Below are 23,543 nucleotides of genomic sequence, written 5' to 3' on the forward strand. Positions count from 1 at the left end.
TCTCTCTATCGTCGTGCCCCAAATACACCGGCGTGTCCCGTAGTCGTATTATATTACCTCGAAAGCAACGTTCCATAAGCCAACTACTCTGCATGTTCGGGATGGAGCAACGCTAGTCGTGAATGAGAATCAAGAACTGGCATGAAGATGCAATGACAAGGGAGGAATAATAAATTTTGATAACCCAGGCAATGTGGCGGAACTCAATGCTGTAACATCTGTTTTTTTGGTCTGAGCGCGAAGCAATGCGTAAGCCGACGGTCACAGTACACGTCGCCTAGTTTGGCGGCACAATGAGCAAAGAAATGTTCACACGTTCACATTGATATACTACGTATTGCCCTCAAGATGTTCACACTGAGAAAATGATATCGTGACCCACCCGAACATAATTGCTGAGGGGGGGAGGGGGGAATACAATATTTTGACTTTAGCACATTCAGGATAATTCTGGCTGTAAAAACATAGCTTGTGGCATTTATATAAAGCAACCACAACACAACGAAATCAAACCAAAACAAACAAAATAAACCGTATAAGCTTACCTTCAAAATGACTTGACACTCCGCAGAAGGCCAGTTTCTTTCCAGGAGCCCCTGCTTGCATAGCGACCGTGACGAAAGTTCCGGGTAATATTTCGGCTGATAACACCCTGTAAAACAAATACAGAGAAATACAAGTGTAATGGGGCTTTCCTTTTCCAGAATATTTTACGTGAATTAACCCCAAAAAAAGGTTATTAGAAAAACGTGCTTTGTTAAATCTAAATAAATCATTAAAAAGAACTTAATTGTATTCAGCACTTGTACGGGTAATCTCTCTCTCTCTCTCTCTCTCTCTCTCTCTCTCTCTCTCTCTCTCTCTCTCTCTCTCTCTCTCTCTCTCTCTCTCTCTCTCTCTCAAACACCTAACCTTTTGTCAAGTTTTTGCTGGTGCTGCTTACAGCACTTGGAAATTGGGGGTATGTTAAAAATTGTTGCTCTGTTTGTGTATGTAATTTTTGCCTTTCTCTTCAATTAGATCTATTTTCCACCATGCTTGTGAATGGGTCGTTGGCCTACACAATAAAATGAGTGTCAGTGTCAGTGTCTCTCTCAAACACCCGAACAACCCTCCCTCTGTACTCACCTCTCAGCCCCTTCCGTCAGCACCTCGCCATCAATGGTGAAGCTGTGGATGTCGGTCTCTCCCCCGAAGCCCATGACATGCCACACCGTCTTGTCTCCCGCGCACACGCTGAAGGGCGACCCGTGGGCGTACATGTAGCCGTTGAGAGAGTGCATGTAGTTGGAGGCCAGGAAGTCGCTGTCCTTCTTCTCCAGGGCCTTCTTGCAGGCGCCTGACTTGCCGCACCACTTGAGGTTGTCGTAGGTGTGCCAGCTGTGGTTCTCGTCGAACACCTTGAGCATCACCACGAACTCCCTGTTCACGTCCTTCCGCTCGTCCTTGTCGTTCAGAACGCCTGCGACGAAGTGGGGGGAGGGGGGGATTGGACAGATGTGAGTTTTGTTGTGACTGTGTCTGTGAAGAATTCATGATTGTCTTGCCAAAGACGATTCATTTGGAATTGTGATGAATATGGAACGAAAGTTGTGTCTGTCGTGTATTTGGAACGGAAGTTTTGCTTGAGGTGAATTTGCAACGACAGATTTCCTGTGGTTCATCATCATCATCATCATAATCATCATCATCATCATCATCATCATCATCATCATCATCATCATCATCATCATCATCATCATCATCATCACCAAAATCGTCGTCGCCGTGGTCAACAATCCCCGCCCGCACCCTTTCGTTTTTGCTGATTCTTAAAAGGACATGATACAAGAGATTCATTTTTCCGTAACTTTCGCAATCATGATGATGCCAAGCCAGCACAAATATATATAAAATCTTAACACACAATTATTAGTTGTCCTCATCTTTGTTTGCAGACTAGCAGAACCCCGTCATCATCATCATCATCATCATCAACATCATCATCATCATCCTTCTCCTCCGCATCCACGTCATCACCATTCATGCCCAACCAGCATATCGACCTCCACACACACACTCCTCCGCCCACTCACCTTCTTTGCAGACGAGCAGGACCCCTATGAGCCCCGTGTTGATGTCCTTCTCCGTGTCCTTCCCGTGCGAGTGGAAGGGCCAGGGGATGCAAGCGTCGTCCCCCTGGGCGAGCCCCGACACCTTGTTGATCTCCCAAGTGTACTCGAACATCCCCCCCGGGGGTACCTGGTCACCCAGCGTCGGCTTCCTCCCCTTGTACACAGCACCTGCACGAAGGCACGAGTATGTACGTTACATGGGTATGCGAGAGTCACAAAATGTGGTCCCGTTTCTAAAACTGTCGTTTATACAAGGATGCACATTTCGTACAATATTTAGGCTATTGGCTGACAACTGAAGAGAGAGACGCTCTGACGCTTTGAGGGTTTATTGTCATCATTTGCATCATAAAGCTGATGATAATGTGACAGGGTGACCAGTCACCAATATTAGAGTTAAGCTGTTGTCATTGTCCAGTTTACTTGTCCTTGTTGCCGATCAGTTTGTGTTTGGTGTCTATTAGTCTTTATTTGTTAATAAAGAGTACTGGTGTGCCTAACAGACTTTGCCCTTACAGCCAAGTGCCCTAACAAACTTTCTGCGCCTTAGCAGACGACACAAACTTTTGCTCAACACCGCTTGTTTACATCTGAGCGGCAGCCATGTTTATTTCTATTCAGTTTAGATTTGCTTGGGTTGACTGTGCTATTTTATGCAATCTAAGGCTATGTATTACTTTTAGATGTTAATAATGAATGGATATAGATACTATGTGGCTGTATGTTCGTGCTTGAATACTTTTTAAGGCCTTGTTGTTCCTTAAATTGCTTTAATGTTCGATCAGCTCCGACCCAAACCTTCGACCGCTATGTGAGTTTTAGCGCCAAGTAGGTGACGTCTGGAATTTCCCTATTATTTCCATAATGGTAACTTTTTCGTAAATTTAACTTAGCGCACTTCATTTCTTATTCCCTTAAGATACTTTTTGAGTTAAAGTGCATTAATAAATGTTTGGATCAAGTAAATCAAAGTTTTCCTCAGTTTGACCGGTGTCTCGCTATGTGACGTCACACGCGTCATTTTGGGACCTGCATGTGCCTTTCTTTGTCAAGTTTTACGTCACATAACTTGTCATAAGTTCCATTTTAACCACAAGTATGACACATGTATGGAAAGTTCAGGAGTTCATCTTGTAATGGAGTGAATTGTATTTGGTGCAGGAAGTGATTGAGTTTAGCAATCTTTATTTTGCTGGGTTTTGATCGTTAATCGGTCATTCATTCTGAGTAATTAATCATAATTACTTTTTGATCTGGACTTCCAAAGTTATATTTTGTAACATGGTTTAAAAGTATTTTTTCATGCTGGTTTTATAGCAACAAACCGATTTCTAATGTGTGCATTTTTTGTAAAGTTATCAGCTGTCAAAGATCCTAAAGAAACACAGATTTGGCTAGCATACGGTTCCAGACAGCCGTTCTGGGAATATTCGAGTGCGGCTTTCCGAGCAGTCCGCGCGGAGAGTATAAATAGCCTCGGGTACCAGCATAGCCTATTCAGTGTGTCTCGGCTCCACAGACTGACAAGATGTAGTCAACTTTGTATTGTATGTTGTGGCTTGTAGCCACCGGCCTCGGTCGGGTTGGCGAAGAAGAGGAGGGAAGATCGAGAGACACAAATAAAGTTCGTCATGCCAGTATACTGCTGTTGTTGTCACAATGTCATCTGTTGTGTCCGAGAGATTGAGTCCAAAAGTGAGTCCGTAACACATCAAGAGAAGAGGAACAAAACGAGTGTTTCCGAACCTCTACAAAATGGCGTCGCCGACAGGATGTGTTACTAAAAAGGACTCAGAAGTTCCTGGACTCGGAAGAAGTGATTAATTGTGACAACTTCAGTACTGGTGATGACGGACCTTTCCTGCCAGGAGTTGTGTACTCCATGGTGTCTTCGACGATCAGCATGTCCTGTCCTGTGATGTCCTGTACGTTCCTGCTTTGCTGTTGCTGTAAACTACGTTCCTGTGATGCTGTAATCTTCGTTCCTGTCCTGGTAGCTGTGTTCCTGTCCTATACTACGATGCCTGTGGTATGCTGTTCCCGTTTCCCGCTGTCATGTGTCATCCGATGCATGGTGTGTGTAATTTCACAATTGGTGTGTAGTGCTGTGTTGGTGTTCATCACCAGAGTGAATTCTGGAATTGGAATTGTGATGAACGGTACGTGGAAGTCTTCAAAGACTCGCTGCGACCGGACTTTTATTCAAGGAACTTTAAGGATCGGCCGACCTTGTTGTGAATTAATATTAGTCCATCAAACAAGTGAGCAGTGTATTCCCCGATTTGACGTTGTGTAGTGCTATACCTGTGTTATTCATCATGTTCTGCTGAGACCTGTGTGCATTATCGGACAGTGAGTCGAGTGACGTAAGTAACGGTTGAGCGCGTCTTGAAGTGACACTGTGAGGCATCGTTTTATGTTTGTTATCTATGTATTTCCATTTTTTATTTACGTTGAAATGCGTTCATTTTGACATTGTTAAACATGTTGATTTCTAAGCACGATTGATATTTTTGTTCATATGTTGCAGTGTATGTTGTATGATGCTTTGATTCGTGGGATGAGTTGTTTACATTTGTGGTTGAGGGTTTGGCACAGGCAGACAATATTGAGACTAGTCTGATGGGAATGCCAAGGTGGATGCAGCGAGTCAGTACTAGTTAAAACCTTCCCATAAGGTCTGGTATAATGATTTTTCGCAAGATGTATCGTGGGTTGTATTTGTTTTGTTTTTTTCACTCCTGCAAATGTAACGGTGGTTGATCTAGCCTTGTAACCTATCAGTAGGGCTTGGTTTTTTATCGTTTGTAATGTAAGGTTTCAAAGTATTGTGTCATGTACATTGTAGAATATGAAAGAGAGAATAATGTCAGGTGGAATCAGCTGTCTGTTGTAAGTGTATTGTGTGGTTTACACCCAACACATCATGTGTATCTAACTTTGTTCAGCTCCCTTTTTGGTGACAATGTGGTTGAGAGTGAATACTTATGTGATGTATGATGACTTTGAGGATTTTAGGATGTTGTAAGAGTGGCTGGGTATACTTGATTCACTGTGTTATACTTTGATGCTTAGATGTTTCGTCAAGAGCGCTAAGTACGTATCTTAGTTGACATCATGTCAGCATAGTGTCTGCTTGTTTTGCATGAAGAGTACGGGGAAGGTGTTGCTATGGCAAATTTGTAGGTATCTAGTTGCATAGTATTGGGCACCAGTTCTCTCATGTCGGTTTTTGTTTTGTTTATGCCATTTCTTTAGCATCTTGATTTTGTAGAATGATTCTAAGCATTGAGAGAGTTCATGTATTTGCACATTGTTACTGTATTGTGAGTGGAGTGAGTGAGTTGTTCTTTCAGTGTCTGATTTTAAGCTTTCCGTATTTTGTAGCATTGATGTGCATCTCCCTTATTTCTGTTGTCCGTGGTCGTGACACGAGGACGTGTCATATACAAAAGTAGGGGGTATGTGTGACAGGGTGACCAGTCACCAATATTAGAGTGAAGCTGTTGTCATTGTCCAGTTTACTTGTCCTTGTTGCCGATCAGTTTGTGTTTGGTGTCTATTAGTCTTTATTTGTTAATAAAGAGTACTGGTGTGCCTAACAGACTTTGCCCTTACAGCCAAGTGCCCTAACAAACTTTCTGCGCCTTAGCAGACGACACAAACTTTTGCTCTACACAGCTTGTTTACATCTGAGCGGCAGCCATGTTTATTTCTATTTTTAGATTTGCTTGGGTTGACTGTGCTATTTTATGCAATCTAAGGCTATGTATTACTTTTAGATGTTAATAATGAATGGATATAGATACTATGTGGCTGTATGTTCGTGCTTGAATACTTTTTAAGGCCCTGTTGTTCCTTAAATTGCTTTAATGTTCGATCAGCTCCGACCCAAACCTTCGACCGCTATGTGAGTTTTAGCGCCAAGTAGGTGACGTCTGGAATTTCCCTATTATTTCCATAATGGTAACTTTTTCGTAAATCTAACTTAGTGCACTTCATTTCTTATTCCCTTAAGATACTTTTTGAGTTAAAGTGCATTAATAAATGTTTGGATCAAGTAAATCAAAGTTTCCTCAGTTTGACCGGTGTCTCGCTATGTGACGTCACACGCGTCATTTTGGGACCTGTGTTTCTTTGTCAAGTTTTACGTCACATAACTTGTCATAAGTTCCATTTTACCACAAGTATGACACATGTATGGAAAGTTCAGGAGTTCATTTTGTAATGGAGTGAATTGTATTTGGTGCAGGAAGTGATAGAGTTTAGCAATCTTTATTTTGCTGGGTTTTGATCGTTAATCGGTCATTCATTCTGAGTAATTAATCATAATTACTTTTTGATCTGGACTTCCAAAGTTATATTTTGTAACATGGTTTAAAAGTATTATTTCATGCTGGTTTTATAGCAACAAACCGATTTCTAATGTGTGCATTTTTGGCTCACGTAAGTGTAGCCTATGCGATGATAAACTTTGTCTGTCTGTGCGTGCGTGCGTGCGTGCGTGTGTGTGTGATAGAAACTTTAACATTTCCGAGTCTATGGATAAAGCTCGCATAAGAAGATTACGTCTCGGTCAAAAGTGTTTGATGTGTGTGATAGAAACTATTTGAAGACGTCACATTATGACGTAAGAGGGTTAGACGTCACGCAAAGGAATTACTGAAAGTCTCGGTCATTGTTATTGTGAGCGGGCCGAGACTAGTTGGCAGATCCAGGGTCTCGCTTTCTTGCACAGTTTCACCTAGATGCTTACTGTGTGTGTGTGTGTGTGTGTGTATGTGTGACGGAGTGATTGAGTTTGTGTTACTGTTTGTCGATTTCTTACGTGAGCCTTGAAGGCTTCGCCTCTTGTTTGTAAAGTTATCAGCTGTCAACGATCCTAAAGAAACACAGATTTGGCTAGCATACGGTTCCAGACAGCCGTTCTGGGAATATTCGAGTGCGGTTTTCCGAGCAGTCCGCGCGGAGAGTATAAATAGCCTCGGGTACCAGCATAGGTATTCAGTGTGTCTCGGCTCCACAGACTGACAAGATGTAGTCAACTTTGTATTGTATGTTGTGGCTTGTAGCCACCGGCCTCGGTCGGGTTGGCGAAGAAGAGGAGGGAAGATCGAGAGACACAAATAAAGCTCGTCATGCCAGTATACTGCTGTTGTTGTCACAATGTCATCTGTTGTGTCCGAGAGATTGAGTCCAAAAGTGAGTCCGTAACACATCAAGAGAAAAGGAACAAAACGAGTGTTTCCAAACCTCTACAATAATAAACCCTCAAACTGAAGAGAGAGAGAGAGACAGAGACAGAGACAGAGACATAGAGAGAGACAGAGACAGACAGACAGACAGACAGACCGACAGAGGGAGATGGAGAGGAACGATTGAGAGAGAGGGGTGTAGGGGAAAACTAGGATATTGGGAAGATGTTTGCTAATCTTTACACGATTCTGTAATAAGAACAGTAAATAGATAGAACAATTATAAGACTGTAGTAAAATCAGTTCTAGGAATCCAGATATTTGTCCACATCATACAAAACATTCAGTGCCAAGTCACAACAGAATCCTCCAAAGTGGGCAAGAAATGACAGAAAGAAAGAAAGAAAGAAAGAAAGAACGAAAAAAAGAAGGAAAAAAAAGAAAGACAGACAGAAAGAACGAACAGAAAGAAAGAAAGAAAGAGAGAAAGGAGGACAGACAGACAGATAAAAGAAAGAAAGACAGAAATACAGACAGAAAAAAAGACAGAAACAAAGAAACAAAGAAAAAAATTAAAGCAAGAAAATACGCAGTTGATTTCACTTCTTTCGACTTTTGGGAAAGTTATTTTCCACCCATAACATCACCAGGACTGCCCTCAACTGGACACGGAGAAGCGCAAGAGAGGCACACCCAAGAACACCTGGTGACGAACGGTGGTGAAGGACAACTGAAGACCCTAACCCATACGTGGGGTACCATCCAGAGACTGGCCCAGAACAGACAAGCGTGGAGGTCCTCCGTTGCTGCCCTACATACCAACATGCAGTAAGTAAGTATATTATCTTCCACTCACCCTCGTTCAGCTTGTCGTACAGAGCGCCGTGTGGATGGACGGAGTAAGGCTTGGACGCCATGTTGTGGAACTTGATGTACAGCTTGTCGCCAACCTCCGCTCTCATGATGGCGCCCACGATGCCTTGCCACGACTTCATGGGCAGCTCCTCCTGGAACTTCTCGTTGTTGTACAGCCGGTACACTGTCTTCTTGTACACGCTGCCGATACGCTTCTGACCTCCCTTCAGGTAAAACTCGGAGTTGCTGGGAAAAAGGGAAGAGAAAGATCAATTAAGATAGGATCATACGTGTGACCAGATTTCATTTTGCAGCTCGTCGTCGAAGTTGTGGTTGTTGTCCTGACTGTACACTGTCTTTTTGTACACGCTGCCGGTACGCTCCTGGCCTCCCTCAGGTACAACTCGGAGTTGCTGGGGAAAGGTAAGAGATCAGTTAATAGATCAGAAAAGAACATACAGGAGAGCCGGAGTGGCACCGTGGTCAGAGCACTTTGCCTCTCACGCTGGAAGTCGTGGGTTTGATCCCAACCCGGGGTGAATACAAATATTCCGATCTTTCCAAACGCTCTCCTGTCCACCCAGCTGGAAATGGGTACCTGACCCTATCCAGGACCGGCGAAGGCAAAGGAAGCGTGGGAGAAGAAATTGGCTCCGCCCGCATCATTTCAGCTGGACCGAGAGTAGTTGAGATCTCTAACATCTTGCTCCCCTACGACCAAAAACGGTTATGCCTTATGGGACTACCTTTACCTTTTACCGTTACCTTCTTAAACTTGTCGTTGTTGTACAGGCTGTATAGTGTCTTTTTCTACACGCTCCCGACCCGCTTCTTCTTCCCTTTTTCCCCAAGAAAAATAGGATTTTAACCCACTTTTATCGGTTCGCAGAATATGACTTTACTTTGGGAAGTAGACAGACAGAAAGACAGACAGACAGATAGAAAGACAGACATTTACGAGACAGACAGACAGACAGACAGACAGACAGACAGACAGACAGACATTAACGAGACAGATATCAACAGACAACAGACAGACTAACAGACAAACACAACCCACCACCCACACCACCAAAACCACCACCACCACCAACAACAACAACAACAACAACGACAACAACAACACCAACATATCTTCTTAAAAAAACCACCGTACTCACTAAGCGACATTGGTGGTGTGTCCACCTTTAGGCGCGTAGTCCCAGTCTACCTCCACAGCGGCCAGGTAGTACACACGCTCCTTGGCCAGCGACAACGACAGCTGACCCACCAGCAACAGCAGCAACAACCACGTCGACTTGGTGGCGGAGGACACGGTGCTTAACCAATACACCACCGCGCTGTGCGCCATGGCGCTCGGTGTGGGTTGAAAAACGATGTCGCTGCAGATGAGTCTGGTTGGGTTTCTCTGTTCTCTCGGTGAAATTTTGATATAGTCTGTGGTGTTTAGAGTTCGGGTTTTGGCTACATACTGCTCCTGCAAATTAATAACGATGATTTGTTGTTTGGCGAGTCGTTTTAATGTTTACACCTTAGTTGGTTGTTAAAAGAAAACACAAGTGATATATCTCAGACTAGAATTATATTTTGCTGTACACATATTATCATGAAACAGAACTAACAAAGAAGGGGGAAGAAAAACTCTGATAGTTTTTGAAACTACCGGTCTATCTGTGTATAAATATATCTAATCTGATGAACACGTGGGGGAATTCGGGGGCTGTTATTGGATGGTCTCTTCCGATCATCAAAGCATAATGCGGCGGAAGTCGGCCATTTTACTCAATATCCAAAAGCATATTGAGAAAAATGGCCGACGCATGATTTCGGTTCACCCATCTGTACCACGGCGATGTTTCTATCGACAACAGCATACACTGACAACTTAAAAGGCTGTTTCAACAACTGTGTTGTGAAGTCGAATGCAGTTGGAGTCAGTTTTTCTTCCAAAGTCAGAAAGCGTGAAGCGGTGTGCATGTCTGCGCGAACATGATGCGCGTAAGAAGTTTGTCTGCTATCAAAACAGAGATCAACGCATCGACGCAAAAACTGTCATTTTGTAAGTTTGGAACAACAAATCAAGGTCATAACAGCTATATAATCGCTATTGTGTTTTCAGCGTAGCAATAGGGTCCGATATTTAGACTCGAACAAGTATAATGCGACTCGTCTTCGACTCGTCGGCATTATACTTGTCTCGTCTAAATATCGGACCCTATTGCTACGCTGAAAACACAATAGCTGTTAATATTTCGTGATCGATTTAAATCTGAAGAAATCACACACACACACAAAACGTGTAGCCTATTCATCGCTTGTTTACGGGTACTCTACAGTGTATAATCTAAAACAAAAGTGACCGGAACTTGCGTACTTTTTACATTTTAGACAAATGATTTGATCATAAACTTTAGCAATAATTGTACAGTTTGCAGAAAGTACAGTTTTCTTCTTTACATTTACCCCCAAACAACAAAAACACCATGAACAACCACAAAAACAATCCGCAAAACGATTATTATCTACGAATTCTCTTACTGCATTTGTAATCATTTCAATGTTTCAGTATTCGTACTTTTCATATTTCACTTCGTTTCATGACTAGTTTGAATTATTATAACTTTTATACCTCACATCGCTTTTTTCTCTGAAATGTGTGCGATCGCACAGCACAGCAGCTAAGGCGTAGCACACACAAACACTTCTGCTCAAACCCCCTCAATTAAGCTGATGGTTAGACGATCTTACTCGTCCTCTCACCCCTGTAACATCTCACACACTTCTTTGCGATGGTCTGCACAAGGAGTTTTATTTCAGCCCTGCATACGCAGGTTGTCGATGCAAATCGGCTTTGGGGGCGACAGACATGACGATTTTGGGTAAGCATCTTGTGCTAAACGACTTTACCTTCTTCCGTCAACTTACAATCCGTGGAACAGGAAACGCTGCGATGTGTCTTTTTCGGACGTTACGTGTCTAAGCCTGCATGGGCGGTTTTGTGTTAGCATGGCGGATTTGGTGTGTGCGTGTGCATGGATTAAATTTTGTGATGTGTGTTTTTGTTTGAGATTTTTTGTAATGTGTTGGTGAAATGGGTGAAGGGGGGAAGGGGGAGGGAGGTGTGTGTGTGTGTGTGTGTGTTTCTGTGTGTCTGTGTGTACTTACCTGCGTGCGTGTGTGTTTGTGTATGTGTGTGTGCCGTGCCTTTGCATGCTCGTGTGTTTAGTTTTTTTGTTTTATGCACATAAAATGTCATTGTCCTCGTGACTTTCAAAGGAAAGGTTACATGGAGGTGAAGGTTAGCTTAAAATAATCCAGAGTGATTCTTGTTTTGTTTTTTCGTTATTTTTGTGCATAAACGTGTGTGATTGAGTGCGCGAACTTGTTCATATATGTCTGCATGTGCCTAAAATTCCAGAAATTCTTCACACTTTTTTTTCAGAATTTGTCCTCATTTGCCTGTGTGTTCTGCACAAAATGAAATTAATCTTGAAGCATCTATAGGGTCACTAATCGTGGCGGGGATATAGCTCAGTTGGTAGCGCGCTGGATTTGTATTCAGTTGGCCGCTGTCAGCGTGAGTTCGATCCCAGGTTCGGCGGAAATTTATTTCACAGAGTCAACTTTGTGTGCAGACTCTCTTTGGTGTCCGAACTTCCCCCCGTGTACACTACATTGGGTGTGCACGTTAAAGATCCCACGATTGACAAAAGGGTCTTTCCTGGCAAAATTGCTTAGGCACAGTTAATAATTGTCTACATATACCCGTGTGACTTGGAATAATAGGCCGTGAAAGGTAAATATGCGCCGAAATGGCTGCAATCTACTGGCCGTATAAAATTTCATCTCACACGGCATCACTGCAGAGCGCCTAGAACTGTACCCACGGAATATGCGCGATATAAGACTCATTGATTGATTGATTGATTGACTAATTGTACACCAGGCCGCCTTGCTGCGGAGATACATAATCTTCTGACAGAGGGTTCAAATCCAAAAGCAGAGAGATTTTTTTAACTAAACACCCGCATGCTAAGCCAGATTTGTGTCTCTAACCTTTTGGGTTGCATTGGCTAAGACAGGTCAAATCTATCTGTTATCTGTCTTAATCTGAAACTTCGATGATACTTGAAGGGTGTGTTTTGAACAGCTAATTTTCTCTTCGTCGCTGTAATAATTATATAATTCATGCAGCCTTAATTTCCCATGACGACTTAAGATTTTCTTCTTTTCCTCCTTGACATGCTCCTTGACCTTGCCCCCCCTCCCCCCCCCCCCCCAGAACCCTCCCCCACCTCCTCCTCTTCTTCCCCTTCATCATCGTTGTCATCATCCTCGTCTCCTTCCTCTTCTTATCTTTTTTTCGGATTTATGTGAGAGCGCGTAAAACTGTAAGACGCCAATCACTTCTGCTACAGTTTTTGTTGGGGCATGAACTGCTGCTGGCGTCTACTCCCCCATATGTGTGGTAATGGGGAGACAAGTTTCAAGGATTGTACACAGACAGTGTGACTAGTATGTACTGATTCATTTCAAGCTATGGTGCTCCATACTTACATTTATTCCAAGCTTCTTTTTTTTTTGAAGAAAAATGTTCACGTGAAGATCTGTTGTGAAATGTAAAAATGTTTATGTTCTCTTGTGTAAATAATAATTTTCACTTTGAACCAAACATCATTATCTGACTTGCTAGTCTAGGTTATGTTGTGTTTCAAATTGTGAACATGTGAATGGAAGAAGTGTGTCAAGTTAGTATGCGCTACAAAGAATTATTTCTGCACACAAACAAGGATTCAAGGTATACATATGGTCAACGTAATTTTTTCTTCAACTGCCGAGTTTAAGCTGAGGTACATGTATTACACTTTTTCAAAAATAGTTTTGTTAGTTATCGTTTCTAAATAGACAGTGACGTTGCTTTTGTTTGGTTTTGGTATGTTTTCCTCTTTTTGGCAATGCGTGTGCCTTTATGCGCGCGTGCGTTCGTGCATGTGGGCCCGGCAGCGCCTCTGTGCGCACGTACGTATGCGTGTGTGTGTGTGCGTGCGTATGTGTGCGCGCGTACGTGCGTGCCGCGTTTGTACAAGTGTGTGCTGCTTTGTGGGCACATGCGTGTGGGTGTGAGTGTGTGTGGGTGTATGCGTCTGTCTGTCCCAGAGTCTTTTTGTTGTTGAAGGGTCGAGGACGACCCCTCTTTTTTCAATGGGGTGAGAGCGGTGAACATGTGTCGTTGTTTGCCGTTCTCATGAGCGGGCGGGGACGTAGCTCAGTTGGTAGCGCGCTGGCTTTGTAGCGCGTTGGTCGCTATCAGCGTGGGTTCGATCCCCACGTTCGGCGAGAGATTTATTTCTCGGAGTCAACTTTGTGCAGACTCTCTTCGGTGTCCGAACACCCCCGTGTGCACACATGCGCACGAAAAAGATCCCACGTTCACAGCGAAAGTCTCAGGGCTTGGAAAACACGAAGACACGCATGCATCATCTCTCGTCTCCAATTATCATGATCGTATTTCGATACTTTGACGAGACAAACCCAATGCTGGTGTGTCGAAGAAGACAGCCACAGCGGGCTTGTTCGAATCAAAGTATCACACCATATCTTCAACGTATTACCAATACCTGTCCCAATATAGACCAATTGGTCTAAGAGGACGTTAAACCCTAATAGTCAGTCAGTTATCATGAGATCAGTTACTTTTGTTTTGTTTCGTTTTTCCCTCCTAATTTGTGCATTTTCACAACAGGCTTTTCTGTTTCATCTGTCATACATGGTGTCAATTGGAGAAAAAAAACGAAACAAAACAGAAGTAACTGATCTCGTGAGAACGGCAGTGCAATCGAGAAGGTTTGGAAAAAAACACGACAGTGTCTCTTTCAACCCGTAAGGGGCCCCACAACATGTGGCAGACTGACCAATCCACCAAAGCGATTCGTTCCCAAGTCCCAAGTCCGTTCGTCGAAGATTGCTTGACCAAACCTTTTCAGTGCCTCAGCGGGCAAAGTGTAGCAGACGACTGAGTTATCATGACTCACAGCCATATAGTTTGACCGTTTCTGGAATCTACGCATAAAGTGTGGGCCCCGTTTTTACAAGTTCTATTTATTTATTCTTGTATTTGTTTATCTGTTCATGAATTTCTTTATAATTTATTTATGTATTTATTTTCTTTGTTTCTTTGTTTGCTCCTTTTCTTCAACCACCCTTTTTAATCCATTTTCTGTGTGATAATTTTCCTGCATATTTAAATCAAATCCTACATTAAATACCGAGGAACCGAGAAGACTATGTTTGCAAGGGCCCCCCGCGGGAAAGGGGGAGTCCCGATATTGGTTGGGACGAGAAAGAATTTACCCGATGCTCCCCAGCATGTCGTAAGAGGCGACTAACGGATTCCGTTTCTCCTTTTACCCTTGTTAAGTGTTTCTTGTATAGAATATAGTCAATGTTTGTAAAGACTTTAGTCAAGCAGTATGTAAGAAATGTTAAGTCCTTTGTACTGGAAACTTGCATTCTCCCAGTAAGGTCATACATTGTACTACGTTGCAAGCCCCTGGAGCAAATTTTTGATTAGTGCTTTGCCAACAAAGAAATAAAGCATTTTCACCAAATACAAAAACTTGACCTTTCAGCTCGCTGGCATCTTGCGTAGTGACGCTAAGCTAAGCTGTGTGCGGGGCACTGTCCGCCGCACAGGTCAGTTCCAACGGTCCGCTACGAGCCAATCAAAGAAAGGCGCATGCAATCACACAAACTGCCCATCGCCACGCCAGCGTGGGGAGAAGCTCTTTTGTGAACAAGAAACAATTGACAAGTGGCTCTATCCCATCACCCCCCTTCCCTCCGTCGCGATATAACATTGAACGGTTGAAAACGACGTTAAACACCAAATAAAGAAAGAAAGAAAAAGAAATGCTTGCAGGGGTTGGAGAGTCAGCGGGACAATGTGTAGAATGAGATAGGTGTGCGGAAAACGTTCAGAGGAGAGGGGAGAAAATGTGAGAAATAAATAGGTAAGGAGGTAGGGCAAGAGAGGCAGGGGGGTGAGGTTGGGAGAGACATAAAACGGAGAGAGGGGGGTAGAAGCGAAGGAATTCAGCGAGACAGATATATTGAAGATGTGTGTGCGCGCGCGCGTGTGTGTGTGTATGTTGGAGAGGGTGGGTGTGTGTGTGTGTATGTGCGTACGTGCGTGCATGGGTGTGAGCGTGCGTGCGTGCATGCGTGCGTGAGTGTGTGTGTGTGTGTGTGTGTGTGAGTGTGTGTGTGTTTGTAAGAGTGAGAGAGAGCTTGAGAGAGAGAGAGAGAGAGACAGACAGACAGACAGACAGACAGTACAGACAGACAGACAGACAGACAGACAGAGCCAGAAAAAGAGTAGGGAACAATGAGTAGGAGGGGTGAAATAAAAGTGCTAGCAGCACACAATCAAACGTGAGTCACGTTACCATTATCGACATGAAATAACGGAAACCATCCGGACCAAAACGACCAAAAATTGTCGCCTTACTCCACTAAACGATTCCTGTTGACGACTTTCGTCTAAAGATGCCAGAACCTCTTTCACTTCTACTGAATCTTTTTTGTATTCCTTTCTATTCCTATTGTTCTCTTTGCATTTGAAGGAAATGATATTCATGGAAGACTAGAGTTCATAAAAAGTCAAACTCTAAGAAGGTAATAACTTGTTTTAAAGCGGTTGCGTTACTTCAACGCGGTCGTATTCGCTTCTGTACTAAAGCTATTAAGCTCAAACACCTGTTGGTTGTTATATTGAAATATTGGTCACAGTTTTAAGACGCAGTACAACTTTTCCTCCACGAGGTTGTTTCTAATAAATGAAGTATTTGTAGGCCCAGTCACAATAAATCTGTACGATGACTGTAAAGTCTGTATGCCCACCGTCCTTTGATTTGGAAACTCAAAATAAATAGATAAAAATTAAAATCGTCTTGTACAGCATGTTCTTGAGTTATGTACCGGTATTAGCAATGACACGAAAGACGGCAATGATTTGTAAATATCTCGACATTAGGCGCTTTGAACTATGTGACAGGGGAGGCTACCGCTCCTTTCACAGCAGACTCTGCACCCGAGTTGTTGGCCTTTAAGTCAACACCCGTGGATAGTGGAATTCTGTTTGTGATGGGGTCTGGTGGTCTCCGATTGTCTGTATGTTCATGGAAACCTTCGGGTTTGCATAACAGTTTTTATAGGGCTAAGAAATTAGCCCTAACATTTTCAATCCTGTTTGATTGCACTTCGCCTCCCGATGTGATCGTAGTGTTTCGGCACTCGGTTACAACTATGTTAGGATTTGCGCCATAGATATACCCTCTTTTTTTCTTGAAGTACTTCGAGGTGCCGACCCAACTGACGTTACATAAAGAAGAAGGAGAACTTGTATCTTTAAGGCCTACACAACTATCAAACTGAACACTGTCGTTTCTTCTTTTCAACACCCACGCTCGCTTTAAATCCCGACGATTCTGAGCGTAATATTAGAGATTTGATCACCTAGGCGGGAAATATCATCAGTACGTTGTGTAATAGGGTTCCCCGTGATAGGGTGTCAACAGCTGTGATTTCTGTACTCTCTGGCAGGCATCATCAGTTTTTAAACAACTTCTTTGTTTTAGCGAGAAAACAAGCGATTGAAAGAGATGGGAAAGGTGGGGGACTGGGCGTGGGGGAGAGAGAGGGCAGTGATCGACAGAAACTCTACTGCAGTCATCAAACAGAATTGCACCTTGGGGTAGACCTACCTAGAGTTGAACCAAAAAAATGCTGTTTTTGAGAACCTACTGGTGTGTGGCATCATTAGAAAGCTAAATCTCTCTATTTTTATTTACAGTTTGAATTTTCAATCAATTACAATCCAAACTGGAGATATGAGGGTTCTAAGCAGGTGTGTATGAACCCTGAAACCCCAAACCCGGTCCCATTTTACTCTTTATGTCATTGCACACAAAAACTAACTAATTTTAGCATGCATATTTTCTCCGAAAACGCCACTTTTCGGGGTGTTTGTACACCACAGTTTCTTCAGTTTTCATGCTAGAGCCTTGTAATTTGTACTGGAAATAGATGTTAGCCATAGCAGGATCCTAAACTAGCCAAACTGTAATCAAACAGACAGATCAAAAATATCATAATTTATACTAAGGGGAGATTTTTTTGGATTTTTTTGATTAAATTGTGTACATGGCGTTTACTGGCAATATGCCACATACCTGCTTTTCCCTAGTTCAGGCTCCAGGTAAACTTGTTTTTCATCACTTTTCCAAAGTACAGCTTTCCGGGAGAAAAAGTGTAAGAAATATTGTGTAAAAAGTGATACCAACATTTTTTTGTTTGCAAAATGTTATTATTAGCTTCTTTTTTACATTTAGTCAAATTTTGACTAAATGTTTTAACATAGAGGGGGGAATCGAGACGAGGGTCGTGGTGTGTGTGTGTGTGTGTCTGTCTGTCTGTGTGTGTGTGTGTGTGTGTGTGTGTGTCTGTCTGTCTGTGTGTGTGTGTGTGTGTGTAGAGCGATTCAGACTAAACTACTGGGCCGATCTTTATGAAATTTGACATGAGAGTTCCTGAATATGATATCCTCAGACGTTTTTTTCATTTTTTTGATAAATGTCTTTGATGACGTCATATCCGGCTTTTCGTGAAAGTTGAGGCGGCACTGTCACGCCCTCATTTTTCAACCAAATTGGTTGAAATTTTGGTCAAGTAATCTTCGACGAAGCCCGGACTTCGGTATTGCATTTCAGCTTGGTGGCTTAAAAATTAATTAATGACTTTGGTCATTAAAAATCTGAAAATTGTAAAAAAAACTATTTTTTTTATAAAACGATCCAAATTTACGTTCATCTTATTCTCCATCATTTGCTGATTCCAAAAACATATAAATATGTTATATTTGGATTAAAAACAAGCTCTGAAAATTAAATATATAAAAATTATTATCAAAATGTTTTTTTCGAAATCAATTTAAAAACACTTTCATCTTATTCCTTGTCGGTTCCTGATTCCAAAAACATATAGATATGATATGTTTGGATTAAAAACACGCTCAGAAAGTTAAAACGAAGAGAGCTACAGAAAAGCGTGCTATCCTTCTCAGCGCAACGAATACCCCGCTCTTCTTGTCAATTCCACTGGCACTGCCTTTGCCACGGGCGGTGGAGTGACGATGCTACGAGTTACGAGTATACGGTCTTGCTGCGTTGCGTTGCGTTCAGTTTCATTCTGTGAGTTCGACAGCTACTTGACTAAATGTTGTATTTTCGCCTTACGCGACTTGTTTCTTCTTCTCATGTTTGTGAAAATCTATCAGCTAACCAATTATTTTTCCTGAAAAGCTACATAACTGACATAGATGCCCACCAAATCCCATCAAAATCCACTGAGATGTTAACCCAACTCTAGGTAGGTCTACCCCCTTAATTTCGTTGTTTGCCCTCAGCTCATAGAGTACACACAGATGAAAATAGCTTGATTTATCCGTTTGGCATAATAACTTAAAGAAAATAGGTTGTATACTCAACGGCGAAAAATAGAACTCATTTTTCAAATTAAGTGTAAGAGCGGTAAACTCTGTCGGATTTTTTTCACAAGTTCACTTCTACTGCTGACTGAAGGTAATGTTTGTTAATCTGCGCATAAAAATTTGGTCACGGTGTGCACGTGCATTCAACGTTTTGATGCATGAACCCATGTCGACATGGAATCTCGCGGTTTTACTGGTTGGAATTTTCAACGATGGGGAACAATATGGTCAATTAGTCTTATATATATACGGTACGTCACAAACGAGTAAACAAGGCATTTCGTAATTTGAAATTTATCGTAAAAAGACATAAGACATAAGACATAATGTATCGATTGGACATTGGATTTCCCTTCTTTGAGCCATGTGACGTCAGAGGCCTATAAAACGTCATATTTGGGCGTTTCAGGTTGACCGAAACTTCAAAGGAACTACAAAACACACGTCTGTTTGATTGCATGTGTGTGCTCGTCCAATCGTCAAAACAACAACAAAGTCAGTACATGACGTGTGTTTTGTAGTTCCTTTGAAGTTTTGGTCAACCTGAAACGCCCAAATATGAAGCCTATGTGTTTGATTGCATGTGTGTGTGCTCGTTCAATCGTCAAAACAACAACAAAGTCAGTACCTGAAAGGAATTCGATCGATACATAAATGTTATTTGCGTTTTTGACCAAAATATGACATTTTACGGTCTCGGAGAACAATGACTGTCTCGATCTGTGTAAAATGTCATATTTTGGTCAAAAACGCAAATAACGTATAAGATTTTATTAGAACCACGTCTTATGTCTTATTACGATAAATTTCAAATTACGAAGTGCCTTGTTTACTCATTTGTGACCTTACTGTGTGACGAAACCTAAAAACTGATACCCAGAGTGTATTAAAAAAACGCTCGCGCTGGACCCGAGTACTCTTCAGACTGGCTCGCTCCCCCAGTATGAAAGTTTTTGTCTTGTGCACGTTTAAGACCAAGTGATTGCTCTGTGTGAATTACAGGCATTCCCTTTGCTATATAACTACATTGCATGCGAGCCGAGGATGTGCGTGGTGACTGGCCTTTCTCTTTTATTTGATCACAGTGAAAAATATACTGCCGACCCTCTTCATAACTTCTATATATATATACGACTAGTGTCTGTGTGTCTGTGTGTCTGTGTGTGTGTGTGTGTATCTGTCTGTGCGCGATGCACGGCCAAAGTTCTCGATGGATCTGCTTCAAATTTGGTGGGCATATTCAAGTAGACCCGGGACACGACACAACCTGGTCGATATTTCAACACGTGCTCTCAGCGCGCAGCGCGGAACCGATTTTGGTTCCACCTCAGCTATTTTGGTTCCACCTCAGCTTACCCGGGCCCCCATACCGACACACCATAGCCGCTACACCACATCACAACGCCAAAGTTCTCGGTGGATCTTTTTCAAATTTGGACACCGTATTCAGCTACACCCCGGACACAATATCATCGATGAGATATTTCAACACGTGCTCTCAGCGCGCAGCGCTGAACTCATTTTCGTTTTTGGGTTCATTTCACCATTATAAGTAACTCTTCCTTATCTTCTCCAGTGTTTGGCGTTTATCTCCCTTCCTTCGTGTGGCTTTCCCGTTCAGTTGTAAGTTACTACACTGCGCTGTCCACTGCGCTGAGCGTCTTCGGATATTCCCGGCGTTCTGTTACTGTTACCTATTTTTAGAAGGTCAACGCAGTGTACAGAACGTAAATTGGACCCGTAAATTATCCTCACTGTAAAAGTGCAAAGGTCGAATCAATTTATAGCCACGCGAAAAATACACTGTCATCTATCTCTCTATAGATACGGCTTCTCTGTGTTTGTGTGTGTGTGTGTGTAAGTGTGTGTGTCTCTATGTAATCAACACCTGTGCATTCTTCAGTTCTGTTTGTGATGTGGTCTGGCGGCTTTTGTGTAATTTTATGTACTGGCCTTCCTTTGAGAAGCCATAACTTGCTCAGTCCTGTTTGAGTGGAGTTCGCCTCCAAAGGTGATTAACACGGTTACATTCGTCGACAAGGATGGGACTCGACATGGTCAGGAATGGCATTATGGCCACTGAATCATTTTCGTGCTGTTCCCATTCCACGAATCTGGGAGGGACCTAAGCTTGGCGGGTCCATAGTTCGGACCCGGCGAAGCCGGCGTACGGCTCTAAGTACTTCTTCCCGGCGAAGCCGGCTACCCGGCGAAGCGGGTATTCATTCTAGTAACAATATAAATGTCTGGTGCGCGGGTCTGTGGCTTCTTGATTCCAAAGTGCTCGTGCATGTCAAGGTCACAGCCTCTCTTTACGTTCCAAGAGGTAAGAAGCCGGCTGGCTTCCCTTTCACTGTGCGCCACAGGCGTTTGACTTTAGATCGTAATGGCTTGAAACATCGGGCCCTTTTGATCTAAACTCAAATGCCTACAGTGCTAACTTCGCTCGTTCATAACATTAGGTCGCGCAGCACGCGAACTGGCACACGCAGCGTATGTGTGCAGCTCAGGCCGGCCCAGTGTGACGCTGGCTGGCTGTTCTATCAGGCTGCCTGGCTGGCTGTTGCTCCGTGTGAATTCCTCCCACCGCCAAGTCGTTTTTATGGTTTATTTCGCATTTAGGTCCCAGGTAACATTACTCTGAATCGCTCTACACACACACGCGCACACACACACACACACATACACACATACACCATGACCCTCGTCTCGATTCCCCCTCTATGTTAAAACATTTAGTCAAAACTTGACTAAATGTAAAAATGTAAGGGATTTTGATTTGTTTCAAAATCAATACTTCAAAAAGGGGTGCACTACCTTTTGCTGGAGGACACGTGTTATCGAAGATGCTGTCAGTTTGCTTACTACTTCGCATTTCTTCTTCTTCTTCTGCGTTCGTGGGCTGAAACTCCCACGTACACTCGTGTTTTTTGCACGAGTGGAATTTTACGTGTATGACCGTTTTTTCCCGGCCATTAAGGCAGCCATACGCCGCTTTCAGAGGAAGCATGCTGGATATTTCGTGTTTCTATTACCCACCGAACTCTGACATGGATTACAGGATCTTTTCCGTGCGCACTTGGTCTTGTGCTTGCGTGTACACACGAAGGGGGATAAGCCACAAGCAGGTCTGCACATAAGTTGACCTGGGAGATCGGAAAAATCTCCACACTTAACCCACCAGGCGGCCGCGACCGGGATTCGAACCCTCGACCTTCGGATTAAGAGGCGTCTTACCACCCCGCCACAGCGCCCGTCTGGCTGCGTTTTGTTAAAATCTTACATATTAAGTGCACATTTATATTAATAGCAGGATTTAAGATCAGATCATGCCTTTCAAATCTGCTGCATAGAAATGTTGATCGTTTAATCCAAGTGTTTCTGTTTACAATTTGGCAGTGTACTAGTCCGCCAAAAGAAGCTCGCGGCACAGAAAGGGACAGCGGTAAGTTGGTCTGAGCCGTTATAAGTCAACAGATTGTGACCACTGTCACGCTTTCACTGGGTCACGAACGCGGGACGCCTGCAGTGAGGGAGTAAACAAAACGGCTATTTTTTGCCTTCTTGCACTAGACTTGCCTCCGGACGCTTTTCCCAGAATACTGCGTATGCGACAAATATATGTTGACCTGTATAATGGCTACAAAAGAATACCTTCTAGTGCTGATAAAAAACGCTCGCGCTGGACCCGAGTACTCTTCAGACATTCACACACACACACACACACACACACACACACACACACTCTCTCTCTCTCCCTCACTCTCTTTCTTTCTTACACACACACACACACACACACACACACACACACACACACACACACACACACACGAGTACAGACTCATGCACACACACACACACACACACACACACACACACACACACACACACACACACACACACACACACAAACAGTAACACTAACACATGTGCACAAAATGAATCGAACCCGGATCACTTTGGCCATAGACTCTCTCGTGCTCTCTGTCTCTCTTTCACCGAGACCAAACCCTGCATTGTAATTTCTTTGCCGAGACCATTTCCCCACCCGTTGTCTGGCTTGCACTGAAATCATGCTTTTCTCGTAACTGCGTGACGTGTTCGCCGCTCAAGTCTCCCCTTTAAGTTCAAGCTGTTCGCAAAGCGACCAGCCTCCCACCACAAAAACTCCCACCGTTAAGAGTGGCTTTTGTGATTTATTTCGCATTTAGGTCCCAGGTAACATTATGAAGTTTTAATACGATCAATCGGACCTATTATCAAGTTAGTGTATCAACTTTTGAACGAACTGCGCCCAGTAGTTTCCCAGCAATAAGCTGTTAAGTCGAGACAGACACACACACACACACACACACACACACACACACACACACACACACACACACACACACACACACACACACAATAAAAAACGCTGGCGCTGGACCCGAGTACTCTTCAGAATGGCTCGCTCCCCCAGTATGAAAGTGTAGCCTCGTTTGAAAGAGGCCTGGGTTTTTGTAATGTTTTTGTTGTTTGTTGTTGTTGTTGTTGTTGTTGATGACGTTGTTGTTGTTGCTGTTGGCTCGTGATAGTCTAGATTTAATTCATTTCGACTTTTCTTTCACTCAGTTCATTTCGACTTTTCTTTCACTCAGTTCATTTCGACTTTTCTTTCACTCAGTTTTGAAAACAAAATAAGTAACTGTCTCTGAATAAAATTATATTGTTACAGAAACATAATAGTCTTCACAAAAGGCAAAACATTTTTCCAAATGACACCAATGAGAGATGTTAAACGTTGATACGAAATACAACGCCCTTTTTCTCTACTCTGCCTATCTCAGACTTAAC

At 43.0% G+C, this 23,543-nt stretch overlaps 1 protein-coding gene across 1 annotated transcript in view; it reads right to left on the reverse strand.

Moving 5' to 3' along the window:
* The window catches only part of LOC138982294 (uncharacterized), a 56,628-nt gene extending 45,697 nt beyond the window's left edge, over window positions 1–10,931 (reverse strand). The window contains exons 1-6 of the mRNA XM_070355552.1: window positions 10,794–10,931; window positions 9,325–9,641; window positions 8,166–8,410; window positions 2,076–2,282; window positions 1,129–1,462; window positions 546–652 (exon numbers count right to left, since the gene is read on the reverse strand). Of these exons, the coding sequence (XP_070211653.1) occupies window positions 546–652; window positions 1,129–1,462; window positions 2,076–2,282; window positions 8,166–8,410; window positions 9,325–9,515 (1,084 nt within the window). The 5' untranslated portion in view covers window positions 9,516–9,641; window positions 10,794–10,931. The remainder of the gene's footprint in view (window positions 1–545; window positions 653–1,128; window positions 1,463–2,075; window positions 2,283–8,165; window positions 8,411–9,324; window positions 9,642–10,793) is intronic.
* Between the last annotated feature and the right edge of the window lie 12,612 nt (window positions 10,932–23,543).

The sequence above is a fragment of the Littorina saxatilis genome, linkage group LG12, assembly GCF_037325665.1.
Source record: "Littorina saxatilis isolate snail1 linkage group LG12, US_GU_Lsax_2.0, whole genome shotgun sequence".
NCBI classification, from domain to species: domain Eukaryota; kingdom Metazoa; phylum Mollusca; class Gastropoda; order Littorinimorpha; family Littorinidae; genus Littorina; species Littorina saxatilis.